Raw genomic sequence first — 16,489 nt, 5'->3', positions numbered from 1 at the left:
TATTGATCCATCATTTATCTTTATATGTTATTAAGTTCGAGGAGTTTTGTATAGATGATATAAAAATATATGAATGGCTTAGTGAAATCATTTCAGGGCTTCAATCACTAGAGTTGCTATTAAGGTGTGCAAGTTGAAGTTGATCAATCTAATTATTGATTATCTCATCATAATCATGTGATTCTAGATGAAAGATATATGATGATGGTGCACATATACATGTTTAACATACTGTAACTATGAAGATATCTTGGCTTATCACTTCACTTTTCAATTTCTTATATATTTTCTATCTCTTTGATGCTTGTGAAATACTCTGTTTTAATTAAGTTGTAAATCCCATTCACAATAAGGAGGGTTTTTTTCATCATTTTAATTTTTATTAATTTTGGACTAATTCTTTATATAAAAATTTATTAATGACAAATTTACTTTTTCTACAAAATAAATATATTATATGTAATTAAATAATAATAATAATAATAAAAAAAAAAGAAGCAGTACTCATTCTGAATTATGGATGAGAACGGATTGAATATTTTGAGTATCAAACTATTGAGATGTGTTTAGATCATACATAATTAGGTTTGGAATTGATTCAGACTTTCTATATCATTAGATTTTGATTTTGTACGTTGAGTATTCGTTGTCTGAATCATTTATATCAATAATTATAAAATATATATATTATAATATTTATAAATTTTTATATTTCAACTTTTGAATAATAGAATTTAAATATATTATAGAATTATCAAATCTTAAAATATAAATTATTAATAAAAAAATATATTCTATGTAAATTATTAAAAAAAAATAAAGTTAAATAGGTTGAGATAATTTATGATAAGTTTTAATTAGATTTTGAGATAGATTCGAATAGTTGAATTTAAGTTTAGATATATGATTTTTGTCGATATCATACTCATTATTATCTTGATTTAGGACCCACAAGTTGGAAGCTAGAGAAATTGGCCTGTTAAGGTGTAATTTTCTGAGCTTGTTAAGTCACTGTCTTTACTAATTCCCCACAACATTCTTTTAGGCATTGAAAAGGCTATAAGGTAACCAAAAACATTAGATCAGATTTAGCTAATTAACTAAATTCAAATTCTAAACATTTATTTTCCCTTCATTTTCACTCTATATGAGGGAATGCTACTGATGGAGAGAGAATCAATGGGGAAGATGCCTCAATTATTCTCATCATAATTTCACTCATCAAACTTATATATTTATTTATTTATTAATATAATAATTAAATTCAATTGACTTGAGATTTGAGTAAAGGAGGACTGGCAAATTATAAATTTATATTTATTTTTTAAAAAATAAAAAAATTGAAATTTATTTATAGAATTTTAATTTAGTGATAATAAAATTATGAGCAGTAAATGAAATACAACAAAAACAGCTTCACCAATATGCATTCACCCACTAAATCTTTGTAAGATATGTGTGGCACACATAATTTAGCCCCAAATCTAGAGATGACCCTACACAAGAAGGCAGGAAAAGAATGTTAGAAATAATGAGGAGAAACAAATGAAAAAGAAGCAAGCAAATGATTCATTTGGGTGAACTTGGCTAGTGGACAAACTATTTTTTCTTTTTCTTTTTTTTAAATTATTATTGTTATATTATTTATGTTCATACTTGAAAAGAAAAATAATAAGTATTAGAAAAATAAAAATAAATATAAAAATAATTAAATTTAGAGCCATAACTTTATTATTTTTTGTCTATCAGATTATATGGAAAAAGTTTACAATCCTTTCAAATAATTACAAGGAATAAATTCATCAAACTAATGGGCTGAGGACCATCTAGAATAGTACAATAACTTCTTTTTTTTTTATATGCAGAAGTCCAGAGTAAATACATTAAATAAAGGTCTAAGGCCCAATCCAAAGAGCCTAAAACTAAACTAGTCAACCCTAACCCTAATCTTAAGAGATTCAAACAGAGCCTCCCTAGAACGATATAGCGTTACCATCATCTGAAACAACTGGGAGGGGTTGCCGTAGACCAAATGAATAGGGATTTTTCTGTCAAAACTTTGCAAGCTTCGAGCAAAATCCTCCAAGGACACCACTGAAACCCATAACCCAAGGTCGAACCACCATCTCTAGCAAAATCACCAAGCTCAAATAGCCACTAACAATAAAGGAGAGAGAAGGGCAACGACCATGGCATCTCAATATCCTCTAGCCACGAGAAAACAAGAAAAGATTTGTGAACCCTAGCTCTAAGTCCTTGGAGACGCCTTTCTTGGAACCACCTTCCAAGCTGCTTCCCTGCTCAAACCTTCGAAACGGAACACGAGTGGCGCCAAGAAGAAACGAAGCCATGAAACATGGTTCCTTCATCGTGACAAACCTATATGTATCGAGTCTCCATATCCCTCTATAGTTCACTCCACCTGCAATCTAACAAAATAAAACACAAATTGTACACAGTCTCACTCAAATATGAGGAGGGAAGTATAGCCGAGGGAGGAGAAAAAAAACCCCCTGGCTAAAGGGCAAGGGACCGGTCAAGTTAGCCGAGAAAGACAAGTTTGAGTACTCAACGAAATGAAAGCTTTTTAAAAGGAAAAACTCTCTTAAGAAAATTAAAGAGAGAAGGCTTTTTGGCAATCTACACTATGTTACTAATTTAATGAGTTAAGTGACTATCTATTTTGAAATGAATAAGAAAAAGAATCAAGAGTATATAATAATAATAATAATAATGTATAAAGAGAAGTAGCTTACAAAATAAAAGCTTTGAAATTATATGGGTCAATAATTGAGTTTAGAACTAAGAGTTAAAACTGTGAATCAAACTTTTCTACAGTAATAGGGGCCAGTTATCTGCTTCTATTGAGGGGAAAGGATGGGGTCTCAAATCATTAGGCAATTGCAAACATTTTGGTAATTTTTTCCCCCCAAATCTTTCCTTTCCCAAACAAAACCATAATGGTGATGTTGGTGTTGCAACTAGTTAGTGACCTCCACCTTCTGCCATGACGTCAAAAGACTAGACATACAACAGTTATAGAACATGGAAAGAATTGTTGTCAAAGTACAAATTGGATTAGAGTTTTCATCATCTTCTGGTCTAAAATTCAGATCATGGGAGTTAATGTGTTTCTAGTGTGTTTGCACAGTTATTGCTCTCTTGGAATTTAGACTTCTGGGTGGGAAAAACCCACAAAATTCAGATTGGATGTGGCACCTACCAAATCTAACAAAGGATCACCAACATTTTAGTGGAGTTGATTGGGATCAAGCCCAAATCTAATCTTTCCATCTGATAGCCCAATCCACCTAAAAGGCAACTAAAATTTCAAAAAAGATCAGAACCCATTAAAAGTCTTCTATTTGCCTTTTTTTTTATCAGCTGGAGGGTTGAAGGGAACAAGATTTTGTTGGAAAGAAAGCAACACTTCACCTAGTGAAATTCACCAATTTTAGTTTGCTTTCTAGCGGATTGCAATTCCTGAACCTGAGTCTTGCAACTGGAATTCAAGGCCTACTCAATTTTGGTGAAAAGCCCGGTCATAAGCATTAAACAAATAAATGACTCTTTCCACCATCAAATGGAAATATTTTTGGAGACATATATACCAGTTAAAAATTAAGCTAAACTTACAACAGTGGACATAACCCAGCCATAACTACATATATATGATATACAGGAGAGACTCATATTCAACTCTTCTGAGCAATTTGAGTAATTTATTTTAAAGATATATGTAGATTACTTGTTGCAAGTGGGCAGTCAATGTGACATAAGTGATGGACTAGGTTGGAATTGGACACTTGAAACGATAAGCAAAAGCATGTGATGAGTTTAACATCACTGATTAGACTTGTTCCAACTCTTATCCCAATTAAACATGTACCGCAATCTTTAATAATAATCTCATTTCATTCCGCTGCACCATCTAATGATGTGCTTTTTAAATTTCAACTATTCCCCACTAACTGAGCTCATCCATGTTGGAGAGAGAGAGAGAGAGAGCTATTGATCGATTTCTTGTTTTATGTTCTTCTTAATTAATGGTAGATATAATATTCTAAAAATGTTTAATGAGATCCAATTTGCGGTTGTCTTCTTTATCCGGGCTTAAGGGTTACCAAACAAGCCCATAAAAGCAATTCTCTCTCTCTCTCTCTCTCTCTCTCTCTCTGTTGATATCAAAGCCGCTCGGGTTGGGTCTGAAACCGGATCAAAATTGGCTCAATTAAATTTGAAATCAAAATCAGTCGGCAATTTAAGAGTTTAATTTAGATCAAGAATTAAAATCAATGATTCGGTTCAGCGGTTTGATTAAAACTAATCCACCAATTTAAAAAAATAATAATAGGTGTGCGCTAAGCGATATAGTCATGTGATCGTTGATATATATATATATATGGTGACCAGAAAAATATTTGATGAGACCCGATTTACCTATAATTTTAAAAATTAAAATTTACCAAAATTTTAGTTTTTATTATTATTATTATTATTTATCCCTTTAATTTTTTGTTATCTGTATGTAAATTATATTTGTATTTTTATATTATTTAATTTTAATTTCTTAATATTTTATATTTTATATTTAATTTTATATTTTTAATAAAATTTTATTTAATCTTTTTAATATTTATTTTTAACTTTAAAAATAAATTTCTAGTTCCATCTTTAACTATATAATTATAAATATGAATTAAGGTAAGTAAGCGATTTTAAAAGGTAAAAAAAAATTTTGCGGGTTTTAATTTCTTTAACTCTAAGAGGATGCGTATCATTCTAATTATAAAAAATTAAAATCAAATTCAATTAATTTTTTTTATTTATAATTAAAAAAGTCCATTTTGTAATTATCATTATATATATATATATATATATATATATATATATTATTTTTTTATTTTCATGTAGGTTATATTTTTTTTATTGCAACCCTAATGAAAAAAGTTTTCTATTTCAATTTTAAATTATTTATTCTTTTTATTGCAACTCATTTTTTAAAAAAATACACATTTTTTAATCAATTATTTATTTCACACACTCCATTTAATCTTATTTATTTAAAACTTCTCCAGTATACATCATTTTATTGCACTATGCTTTTTATATGTATGATCTACACCATGATTCTTTTTAATTTTTTTCTTGGGAAATTAACAGTAAAACATCAAGCTCAATTCCTTTAAGAAGGACAATAACAAAAATCCTGTAAATTTATAGTATACGTGAAGGTCTTGAAGGAACCTCAAACCCAGAGAAATCAAAAGAACTCCAAGCATTATCGCTCATAAGATTGGCAGAAAACTTTAGCTGATCATCCACTGAGAATGACCAAAATTCCTGTTGTGGTTGTGCAGTTTCCCACGTAACGTTTGGCAAGGTCGCAGCTTCAGACCACAAAGCATCTTGCACTACTTCTTCTCCAAGCAAAGTTTGCAATCCAAATGCATCCATATCTTGACTTTCTATGAGTTCCTGAATTCTTTCTTGACCTTCTTGTTGCTTGTGATCTCTTACAAGAACTGGAGGTAGCTCTTCAAGTAATAAATCAGATTCTTGTATCAGATCTGTGAACTTGTCATCGCATTCAATCGCAGCACTATCAGGTGTTGAAGAATTTTTTACAGTACTGGTCTCATTAGGCAATTCTTGAGCTTTAAATTCAGGATGAAAACTCGAGTCTTGATTCAAGAACTTAGCGAAAACAACAGCAAGATCTATTTCAGAAGACGACCCAGTGGTTCCACTTTCTTGAACCATTGATTTTTCACTCGACCCATTAATTCTACCATCATTCTGCGAGACTCTAACGGGCTTAGCTCTGCGAGTTTTCCGACAACCACCACCGACAGGAACATTCCTTAGAGAGCCACCTTTAGTCCAATACCGTCGACAACCTTTACAAAAGTACCTAGGCTGAGACAAGCTGTAGTTATTGTAATAACAGAATTTGGTGTTGGAAGAGGCACAACGAGGACAATTGGGAGCAACTTCGACCTGAGGTTTCCATTTTCTCTCCATGGGCAAGGGCCTAGGAGGACACTGCAACAGCATTTGGTCACTAATATACATATTAATTATGGCTTCGTGAGATTCTGAAAAAGAGAAAGGGAATAGAGATATAGTGGAAGAAGATGAGCATGTGTGTGTGCGAGTAGAAATGTGTGAGGCTGGAAGGTGTTTGAAATAACGTGGGCGGTTGCGAGCCGTCTGGACCAAGAAAGCCAAAGGTGGTGGGACGTGGGAGGATTTTATGCGCTTGAAAGTGTGAACGCAATTGCGAGCGGCTAATTATTAGAGACGCTGAGTATTAAATAGTGTTCCTTTTTATAAAAAAAAAAAATATATTTTTATAATATAATGAGTAAATTCTGCATAATTAAAAGAGACAAATTGTCTAATAAACAGTATAAGAAAATTCTAGTGTTTAACAGCTGGATTGAGCGTGGTCTTTTTGCCTCACGTGGCATTTCATCATTGGGTGTTTCATGAGCGTGATTTGAGGTTTGTAAGTCAAAGCTTCGTAGTTGTCATTGTGTTATTTTCCTTTGCGTGGTAGCGTTAGATTTGAGGTATTTGATAGTATGTTAAATCTAGGACTACAAAATGAATGTTTTTTTTTCACCATTTTTTAATTCAACTTATTGAAGATTGAATTAAAATTTGTTATAATTTTTTTTTGATTAATTTAAATCGAAATTAAAATTTGATACTTTATCATATTAAAAAATAAATACTTTTAAAATTACTAAAATAAAACACATGCATAATAATGAAACTGGCTTGATAAAAAGCTTGTTCGATTTGTTTACTGTGGTTAATAAATTACTTTTCTATATAATTAAACTAATTAAAAAAGTTTAAATATATTAATAGACTTTTTACTTAATGGTATTCAAAATATTATTAGAAACATAAAAGTCATCCACTGCTGATAATTATTTTGATTAAAGATGCGTTTAGTACAAAGTTAAAAAATTAAATACTAAACTCCTGTAAGTTTTAACCTCTAAAAAGGATAATTGTTAACCTAGTTCTCTCAAAGTTAACTTCTAAAGAGAAAGTAAATAATTAGATTAAATATTAACTTAGTCTATTAAGCATTCAAATAATATTAATAAGAAGCTTAAAGTTATAAAGGTAACAAATACTTTTATTGACCTTGTGCTAAATACCCTATAAGGCTTAATTGGTTAAGAACTGAAATTGAAAGAGAATGTAAGAAAAACAATCTTAATAGAATGAAATTGTATTAATCATTGTATCACCTCAAAAGGCTTGGCTTGAATTATTATTTTATTATTTATGCTGGCTTGGCTTGAATGAAATTGTATTAATTATTATTTATGCAATACAGACCTGATAAATGCCCATTTTTGTTTGCAATGATCTTGAGAAAATGATTAGGCAGTTTCTTGGGGCTTATCTGAAGAGAAATGTCATGACTCAATCAGGAGATCGTAACTGGCGCTAGGGAATAAGTCAGCTTAAGGCTGCTAGAAACCATAACAAGCCTAAAACTGTAGACTTTAACCTTCTAAGGGCCCACTTAAAAGATTTGAAACTTTTTCTAAAGTCAAAGAAATAGTCTTTCCTCTACGAAGACTCAACTCAACAGAAAGAGCTTAACGTTTAAAGTACATTATGTTAAAATTTCATTTTTTGTTCTTGTTTTACTTTATTATTTTCTTCTGTACTCTACTTTAGTTGAACAAAGTTAAACTCTTTCTGCACCCTTTGTAAGACTACTAAGAGCCACATAACTTTCTTTTGTCAAACAAAGGATTACTTAGTATTGTTTCCATAGGAAAAGCATACTCACTATCTTTTACTTTCTTATTTCTTTTACACTTGTTCAAGGCATTTCATACATTAACTTTAGAAGCGTTCTCTTAAGGAATCTCTTTTACATAACTATAGCATCTTAACTTTAACTAGGGGTGAGCATTCAGTTCGAACCGAACTGAACCAAACCGAATTAATTTATAAAAACCAAATTACATATTTTAGAAATCGAACCGAACCAAAATAGATGAAAAATCAAATCAAACCGAATCGCTCTATTTCTGTTCAATTTCATTCAAACGGATCGGTTTTGATTTTTAATTGATTTTTTAATTTAGACTTAATTTTCAAGTTATTTGGTCTAATTTTAATTTTGATTTGAACCTAATAACCATTAATCAATAAAATTAAACAATTAAATATAAAAAATTAAATATAATTCATAAATTTTCGATAAAAATAAATCAATTTAAAAATCAATTCGATTTGATTCAATTCGATTCGAATATATAAAATTACTATTCGGTTCGGTTTAATTGATTTTTTTCCTTTCAAAACCAAAATGAACCGAACCAAAATAACCAAAATTTTTATAATATAAAACGAATCGAACCGATTGAATTTTAAAACCGAATTGATTCGGTTCAGTTTTTCGATTTGAACCGAAATCTGCTCACCCCTAACTTTAACTACATCCTATTAATCACACTCAACGTTACTTTTATTTCATCATTAAGTCTACCCTTAGTATTGAAATACATAAGAGGGCCTTTGCTAACCCCAATAGACTTCCATTACATATATTACATGTTTAGTGTGATTAGTAGGACACTATTTCCTCTCATAAGTCATATCATTTATGTAACATAATTCAATTATTTAATGAGATAACTTAACAAGTTTGTTTTTCTCTTTTGACTTTATCATTTCTCTATAACTTCTACTTATAATTAGGGAACTCTGCATTCCCCTTCTATACTTATAAAATTATGCTTTCAAAGTACATTATGCTCTTCCATTTATTTCTAAAGGAAAAAACCTACTTACTCATGTAACCTAATCCTACTAGTAAGCACATTCACATTTGAACATACATTAGATATACATGCCCACACTAACCTTATATAAAAACGAACATCCACTAAGCTATCTCATACTTTGACATTACATAATTACAAAACATGACATAAACATAGCTTTATGAATCTACCATTATTACTTGAGTTATCTTTTTAACATGCCAAAGTTCTCTCAGGTTCTTGTGCATCTGCTACCTGCAAAACCTGTTGGATTGGGGGGGTGAGCTGGGAGGCTCAGTAAGCATAAACTACTTTAAACAATTATAATTTCCTTTTATCACATACCCATGAATGTATCAATCACATGAATGCAGCAAATCTCAGCATTTGCAAATATGGCAATCATTTCACCAGTGACTCCCTTTTAAACCAATATGCCCAACTCATGTAGATGTTCCTCATGATTTGCTCTTGCTATAACCAATGTGCTTGACTTATTTACATACTCCTTAGGACATCCTATTTAAACATGACATGTGTCATGTACTAGGGGCCTTATAGGCATTTTAGGATAGTTTTGCATCCATTTTGCTCTTATATTTTAGTATATTTTATGTTTTTAGCTTTATTTTAGCTTATTTGTTAACTTTAGATACTTTATATTTGATTTTTGTAATTTTGTTGTTTTTGATAGGATTTTGTGGCAAATCGAAGATCAATGAGTGCAATAGGAAGTGATTTGAAGAGATTTGGAGTTCTTTAAGTATAGAGGAAAGTTAAAGAAATCAAGCCTTGAAAGAGCAAACCAGCCGAAATTTGCTTGAGACTTTGCTTAAGATCATGCTTAGGGTAAAGTGGTAGTGCTTAAGGTGCAGCACAAGTCAAGCATGAGCAGAAAAGTCCATTTCACTCTAAGTCTGCCGAGATTTGCTGAAGGTCTGCTTAACCTTAAGTAGACAGTGCGACTAGAAGCTGAAATTTGCTAAGAAGCTGCTTAGGGTTAAGCCGAACCCTAAGCAGACTGCCCAGAACGTGAAAGATGCTGCTGACTTGGATAATTTTACACCTCATTTCCTACCCACTCCTTGGCTCTTATTTACTTTTAGGGCAACCTTTTGGGACGATATAAATTCATCATTTCCTTATTTTTGCCATAAGAGGAAAGGAAGAAAAGAAAAAAAAAAGGAAAGAAAATTTAATAGAGAGAGAGGAGACGCCATTTTCTCTTGGAGGAGGAGCTGCTGCATCAGTTTTGGAGCTCCAGAAACCAGAGACTTTGGTTCTTTCACCTGGGTTTTTCTATTTCAGTCCTCTTATCATGTTTTTTTTTTACTCTTCCATCAATATTTCTTGTAAATACCATTATGAGTGAGTAAACTCTTTAGATTTCAGAGTTGAGAAATATGTTTTAGATTAATTTGTGGATTTGGACTGGGTATTTCCTTATTTTACATAAATATGAGTTTTGATTCCTTCCTTATGTGCTTGATTTACTTGCCTAATGTTGGTACCCATCGGGTATTGTATTAATCTTTGATTGAAGGACCGAAAGGTGAAAGTCATTGATAGATAATCAAGGATTGGAACTTAAAATAACCTAGATTTAGAAATAAACTAGGATTTTAAGAGGAATTAATTATTGGTTACAAAACTTAATGGGTTTTAAAGTAATCAAATAACATACGAAAGTAGGTTTGGTTATTTTAGAACACACTTTGGTTTGCTTGAAAAAGATATCAAGGGAATTTAGAATCAATTTCCTTCAAACTCTATTTTTCCCTAAAATTGGAATGCCCAAGACAAATCCCAATTAATTTATGCATAAACCCCAACTCTGGAATCACTTTTACCATAATTAGACTTTCATTTAAATTACCCATTGTTAATTTAGTTTAATTGCGAACTAGAATTAGAATTTATTTGTTTTCTCCTTACCCATTTCAATTAGATTAATCAATTTACCTTGCTCATTTACATTTACCATTTATTCATTAATCATTAGCCCATAATCGCTTCATTCATAGTTTGGTAATCAAACAGCAAATCCTCGTGGGAACGATACTTGATTCATCACTTTATTACTTGAGACGACCCGTATACTTGCGGATAAGTCACATCAAGTTTTTGGCGCCGTTGCCGGGGATTTGATTTTTGTTTGATATTGAACAATTGTTTGTTTGGTTAATTTGGGCATTTTATTTATTTTCTTTTTACCATTTTACTTTGAGAATTTGTTTATTCTGTTTTTCAGGTGCTTTATTTTATGAGAAGGACAAAAAGTGAAGAAATCAATCTATTCTTTGACCCAGAAATAGAAAAGACAGCAAAAGCTTTAAGAGCAGAATCTAAGAGGAGAAAAGCTGAAATTAAAGCTCAACAACAACAAGAAAGAGCACAAGAGCAAGAGGAATTACAAGAAGAAATGGCCAACAACAATAACAACCGCTCTGTGAAGGATCATGCCTATACTAACATTGGAGATTTCATGCCAAGTATCACAAGACCAAGGGTAGAAGCTAATAATTTTGAACTGAAGCCTGCACTTTGTCAAATGGTACAACAATCACAATTTGGAGGAAATCCAAGTGAAAGTCCACATGTGCATCTAGCACACTTTCTTCAGATCAGTGATATGTTGAAGATAAATGGAGTTTCTGATGATGCAATTCAACTCAGATTATTTCCTTTTTCTCTGAAGGACCGAGCTAGAGAGTGGTTACATTCTTTGCCACCGGGTTCTATCACAACATGGGATGAACTTTCTCAAGCATTTTTAGCTCAATATTTTCCACCAAGCAAGACAACTAAGCTAAGAAATGAGCTGACTTCTTTCAAACCTAGAGATGATGAGAGCTTGTATGAAGCATGGGAGAGGTACAAGGATTTGCAAAGGAGATGTCCACATCATGGGATTCCTAAGTGGATGCTTGTTCAACACTTTTACAATGGAGTTTCACCAGCTATTAGAAGTATAATTGATACATCTTCTGGAGGTGATCTTATGGAGAAATCTGAAGATGAAGCTTTTTCTGCTCTTGATAAAATTGCTTATAACAACTACCAATGGAGTTGTGAGAGGAATGAGATCAAGAAACCAGCTGGTATGTTCGAGCTTGATGCCATGAATATGATTAATGCTAAGTTTGATGCTTTGACAAGGAAACTGGACAAGCTAAGCATGAAAGTAGATTCTTCAGCTGGAGGTTCTAGTAATTCAGTAGAAGTTGGAGCTGCAAATATCAATTGTGCAGCAGATTTTTCTGCACTTAATCAAGATTTTTCAAGTGAGCAAGTGGATTATGTGGGGAACTACAATCAAAGACCAAGTGGTAACTCATTTTCTGCAACTTATGATCCAGCATGGAGAAACCACCCCAATTCTCTTGGGGAGGTAGACAGGGGCAAAATCAGAATTTTCAGCAACCTTCTAGATATCAACAAAATCAGAATTTTCAGCAGAATAGAGGTCCTCCTCCTGGAATTCCTAAACCTCAAAATGCACCTGCTCCACCTCTACCACAACAAGCACAACCAGACAAGACAGCTAGATTAGAAGCCATGATTGAGACTTTATTAGTGAGCCATTAGAGTCAACAAGAAATGATTTCTCAATTAGCATCTAAATTAGATCAAATGGCAACACATAACAAGATGTTAGAGAATCAAATAGCTCAACAGGCTAGCACTTCAAATAGTAAAGCTTTTGGGAAGCTTCCTAGCCAACCTGAGAATCCAAGGGAGCAGTGCAATGCTGTTACTTTAAGAAGTGAAAAGGTAATGGGGGAAGAACACGAAATTGAAGTAAAGTTGAAAGAAAAGAAAGATGAGTGTGAGAGTGAATCCACTTCAACTAAAGCTAAAGCTAGTAAGGAAGCAAATAAAGAGAAAGAAGATAAAAAGAAAATAGAAGAGAAATATGTGCCTCCTGCACCGTACAAGCCACCATTGCCCTTTCCTCAGAGGTTTCATAAAGCACAATTAGATAAGCAGTTTGGGAAATTCCTTGAAGTTTTGAAGAAGTTATATATCAACATTCCATTCACCGATGTCATTTCTCAAATGCCTTCTTATGCTAAGTTTTTGAGGGAGATTTTATCAAATAAAAGAAGGTTGGAAGATTATGAAACTGTTGCACTTACTGAGGAGTGCAGTGCTATATTGCAGAACAAGCTCCCACCTAAGCTGAAAGATCTTGGAAGTTTTTCCATACCATGTCACATTGGAGAAACAAGTATTGAGAGAGCATTATGTGACTTAGGGGCTAGTGTTAGCTTGATGCCACTTTTCATATGTGAGAAGTTAAAGGTTGGAGATCTAAAGCCCACAACTATTTCTTTACAGTTAGCTGACTTATCTATAAAGTATCCAGTTGGGATTTTAGAGAATGTACCATTAAAAGTTGGGAAGTTTTTCATTCTAGTGGATTTTATTGTACTAGAGATAGAGGAGGATGTAAGAACACCCATCATACTTGGAAGGCCATTTTTAGCCACTGCAGGAGCTAATATAGATGTAAAGAATGGGAAATTGAAGTTGACAGTGGGGGAGGAGGAAATAGAGTTTAATTTATTCCAACATTCCAAGGAACCAGCTGTGATGAATTCTTGTTATAGGGTAGATGTTATAGAGCATGATGCTGAAACTGAAGTTACTAAACTAGAGAAAAATCAAGCTATTCCAATGCAATGCAATCAACATAAAGTGCGAAAGAAAAAGTCAGCTTCACCATCTCATTTGATTAACAATGAAGTTTCAAAAGTTAAGCTCAAGCCTCCATCAATGTCACGACCCAACCTATGGGCCGGACCGGCACTAGGACCTGGGCCAGCTTAAAGCCCCCGAGGCCCATAGTAAGCCTAACTATTCCTCAAATCCACAACCAGGCCCACAATTTAGGCCCAATATGCATATAAAATAATTTAAATCAAACTGTTATAATTTCATTTCGGGCCAACTTAGCCCACAAATTTTCAGAAACTAAAATCAGGGGAGCCCCGCTCAACCCTGTTACCTCACTTACAAACTGTTTAAATACAATACAAATCTTCATTTATTAATCTTAAAAATTTAAATTTACACAACCTCTACCAAGGTCCACACTATTTCTAACACATGCGGAGTTCTAGATTTTAAATTTAGAAAAAGATAGTAAAACAATTAAATAATTGACGTTAAACCTGCGAGGAAGAAAACAGGTTGTTCTGTAAAATAACTCCTCCTGTGGCCTGGAAAAATATTGAACAGGAGTGAGCGTTCGACTCAGAGAGTAAAATATCAATTTTAACCATAATCTCTATAACTATCTGAAACTAATGCACCCTGTAGAGTGAAATGCAACATCAACATCATATTCACATCATAGCATCAAAAAGGTAATTTGGAGCACTCACACACCCTGTAGTATCAATCATAACATATGGGAGCTGATCCTATCTGACTCTCTTAAATCCAACCTGGTGCCAGCGAATTACTCAAGCTCGGACTTCCACTTAATAACCAAATCGAGGGTCCCAGCGAATTACTCAAGCCGTGACTACCCCTCGAAGGATCGGGTCCCAGCGAATTACTCAAGCCGTGACTACCCCGTCCTATCCATAGTCCACACCACATCACACGCACGCCAACGCACGCACACTGCTCCAAATTACCACAACAACATCATGGCACTTTAACAATTATCAATGCATCATAAATCATGCCTAGAGTTTAACTACATAAATATATACATATAAGTGATGCATGGGCATGCTGAACATATAATAATATCGAAATTACAATTAAAATTAATATTTTACTCACAGTACACCGTCGACTATTGTCGAAAATAGTTGATCTCGATCACCTAATAATTAAATTATAAATTTATTAGTACTAACTCAAAATAAAACTCTAAAGAGGCAATAGATACTTAATTCATGCGGAAATCGTGAGTTTCCCTATACCTGGGACCTACCCAACCTGCAAAAAGGCTCAAATAACACTTCTAAATTCTCAATTTTCACAATCACATCTCATCAATGTCACATGGCCCCTCCTGGGCCCTCCAAATCAGATAATACTCAAAATCTTAAAAATTACGTTTTAGTCCCTATAATTGACATTTTTCAAAAATCAACTCAAACAAGCTCTAAAAATTCTAAAATTTTGCCCCGTGGTCCTTAATAATATTATAAGGCTATTGCAAAATGAATTGTAATTTTCTAATCACCCATGAATATTTTATTCAAGAATTTTACTCGATTCCATAAGTTTCCAACAGCTAACATATTCCTAATTCAACCCAATTAAATATTCACATATTTAAACCTCCATCCTCAAGCTTCAACCAATTATATAAAATTTAATTATCTTAATTTCAATTAATCTTATATGCCCACATGCTAAAAATATAACTAAAATCCATCCATATTTCTCAAAAATTCTACGATCACCCAAAAATTCAACTAACACCATAGAATATCTCCAAATAATTTTACTTTCATCATATATTTTTCTTAGAATTTTTCTCCAATTTTTCCTGTTTAAGAAACACTGTATTTATGCTCCATGCATGAGAAATAATAAAAATTGTCTTACGAAGTTTATCTGTGTCTCAAAATTCCAAAAATTTATGAGGAAGCTCGGAAGTTGAACCATCTTCATAGCTCGCGGACCACCGGCACCACCGCAAGACGGTGGCGGCCGGTCGCCGGCGACATTTGCCGAATCTGATCATACCACCATGTTCCTCTCCTCTTCCTCAATCCATATGTGGTCTCGGATCGTCGATCCAACGGTCGGATCGTCGTAGATCTGACGAAAAAGCTTGAAAAATTCGAAACTTCTCTCCTCCATATCTCACTCATCCGACCTCCATTTGCTTCAAAATTGGTGTCAAAAGAAAGCTCTCGGAACAAGCTTTTCAACGCCACCGGAATCGCCTCGATCGGACGTCGGACGAAGCCGGAATCGCGCCGGAAAGCCGCGCCATTGGCGCGCATTTTCTCTCCTCTCCCTCTCTTGCCGCCGTTTCGGTGGTCCCGTGGTCGCCGGAGGGTCGCCGGCCGGTGGGGAGCTGCTTGGGACGTCGCCGGTCACCGGAGAAAGGAAGAAGAAGAAGAAAGGGAAGGAGAGGGAAAGAAGAGAAATGGGGGGGGGGGGTTTTCCTCCTCCCAATTTTTGAAACTTTTTTTTTTTTATTATTTTTTATAAAAATGGCTGCTGTGACAGTGGGAAAACCCACTGTCACACGCCAATTCCCATCAATCAATTTTTTTTTTTTTTTTTTTTTTAAGGGTTGTTACATTCTTCCCCCCTTAAGAAAAATTCGTCCTCGAATTTTCGAATAAACAAGAGATATGGAAAAGAATATTATCGAAATAAGTGCAATCATTACTCCTCCAGCTATGTAGATATTGGTAAAACATTTATTCTTCGAACTCTTCGTATATTATATATGACATTTACCGCTCTCTGATTCTACTATTCATTGACCATTTTTCTGACATTTCAAGTATTTGCTACACTTAACTGTTCTTGACTTGATGTCTCATAACTTCAATCGACTTTGGTGCTTACCTCACTTTTATTACGCCTCAACATGTCTCTTGGTGACTTCAGTCATCATTCCTTTGTTTTAATAATTTCTGTTTTCCCCAATGACATAACTTATGTTCCTTGTTCCATGGTATCCTATGAGTAGC

General features: G+C 33.4%; 2 protein-coding genes and 1 non-coding gene across 3 annotated transcripts; 1 reads left to right on the top strand and 2 right to left on the bottom strand.

The window, feature by feature from the left end:
* Positions 1 to 5,130: 5,130 nt before the first annotated feature.
* LOC110635987 (dof zinc finger protein DOF1.2) lies at positions 5,131 to 9,213 on the bottom strand. The gene is made up of 2 exons (XM_021785492.2): positions 9,153 to 9,213; positions 5,131 to 6,290 (listed from the first exon to the last, which is right to left on the bottom strand). Exons 1-2 carry the CDS (start codon positions 9,211 to 9,213, stop codon positions 5,218 to 5,220), a joined length of 1,134 nt encoding a protein of 377 aa, XP_021641184.2. The 3' UTR covers positions 5,131 to 5,217.
* Positions 9,214 to 11,613: 2,400 nt separating this feature from the next.
* LOC131175048 (small nucleolar RNA R71) lies at positions 11,614 to 11,720 on the bottom strand. Its single transcript, XR_009145208.1, has one exon. It is a non-coding gene; the product is annotated as a small nucleolar RNA R71 (small nucleolar RNA).
* Positions 11,721 to 12,458: 738 nt separating this feature from the next.
* LOC110671527 (uncharacterized) lies at positions 12,459 to 13,570 on the top strand. Its single transcript, XM_058138398.1, has 2 exons — positions 12,459 to 13,522; positions 13,567 to 13,570. Exons 1-2 carry the CDS (start codon positions 12,459 to 12,461, stop codon positions 13,568 to 13,570), a joined length of 1,068 nt encoding a protein of 355 aa, XP_057994381.1.
* The last annotated feature ends 2,919 nt before the right edge of the window (positions 13,571 to 16,489 follow it).

This window comes from Hevea brasiliensis, chromosome 16 (assembly GCF_030052815.1).
Source record: "Hevea brasiliensis isolate MT/VB/25A 57/8 chromosome 16, ASM3005281v1, whole genome shotgun sequence".
Lineage (NCBI taxonomy): Eukaryota > Viridiplantae > Streptophyta > Magnoliopsida > Malpighiales > Euphorbiaceae > Hevea > Hevea brasiliensis.
The sequence above is the reverse complement of the archived record's forward strand: the minus strand, read 5'-3'. Positions and strand labels throughout refer to the sequence as shown.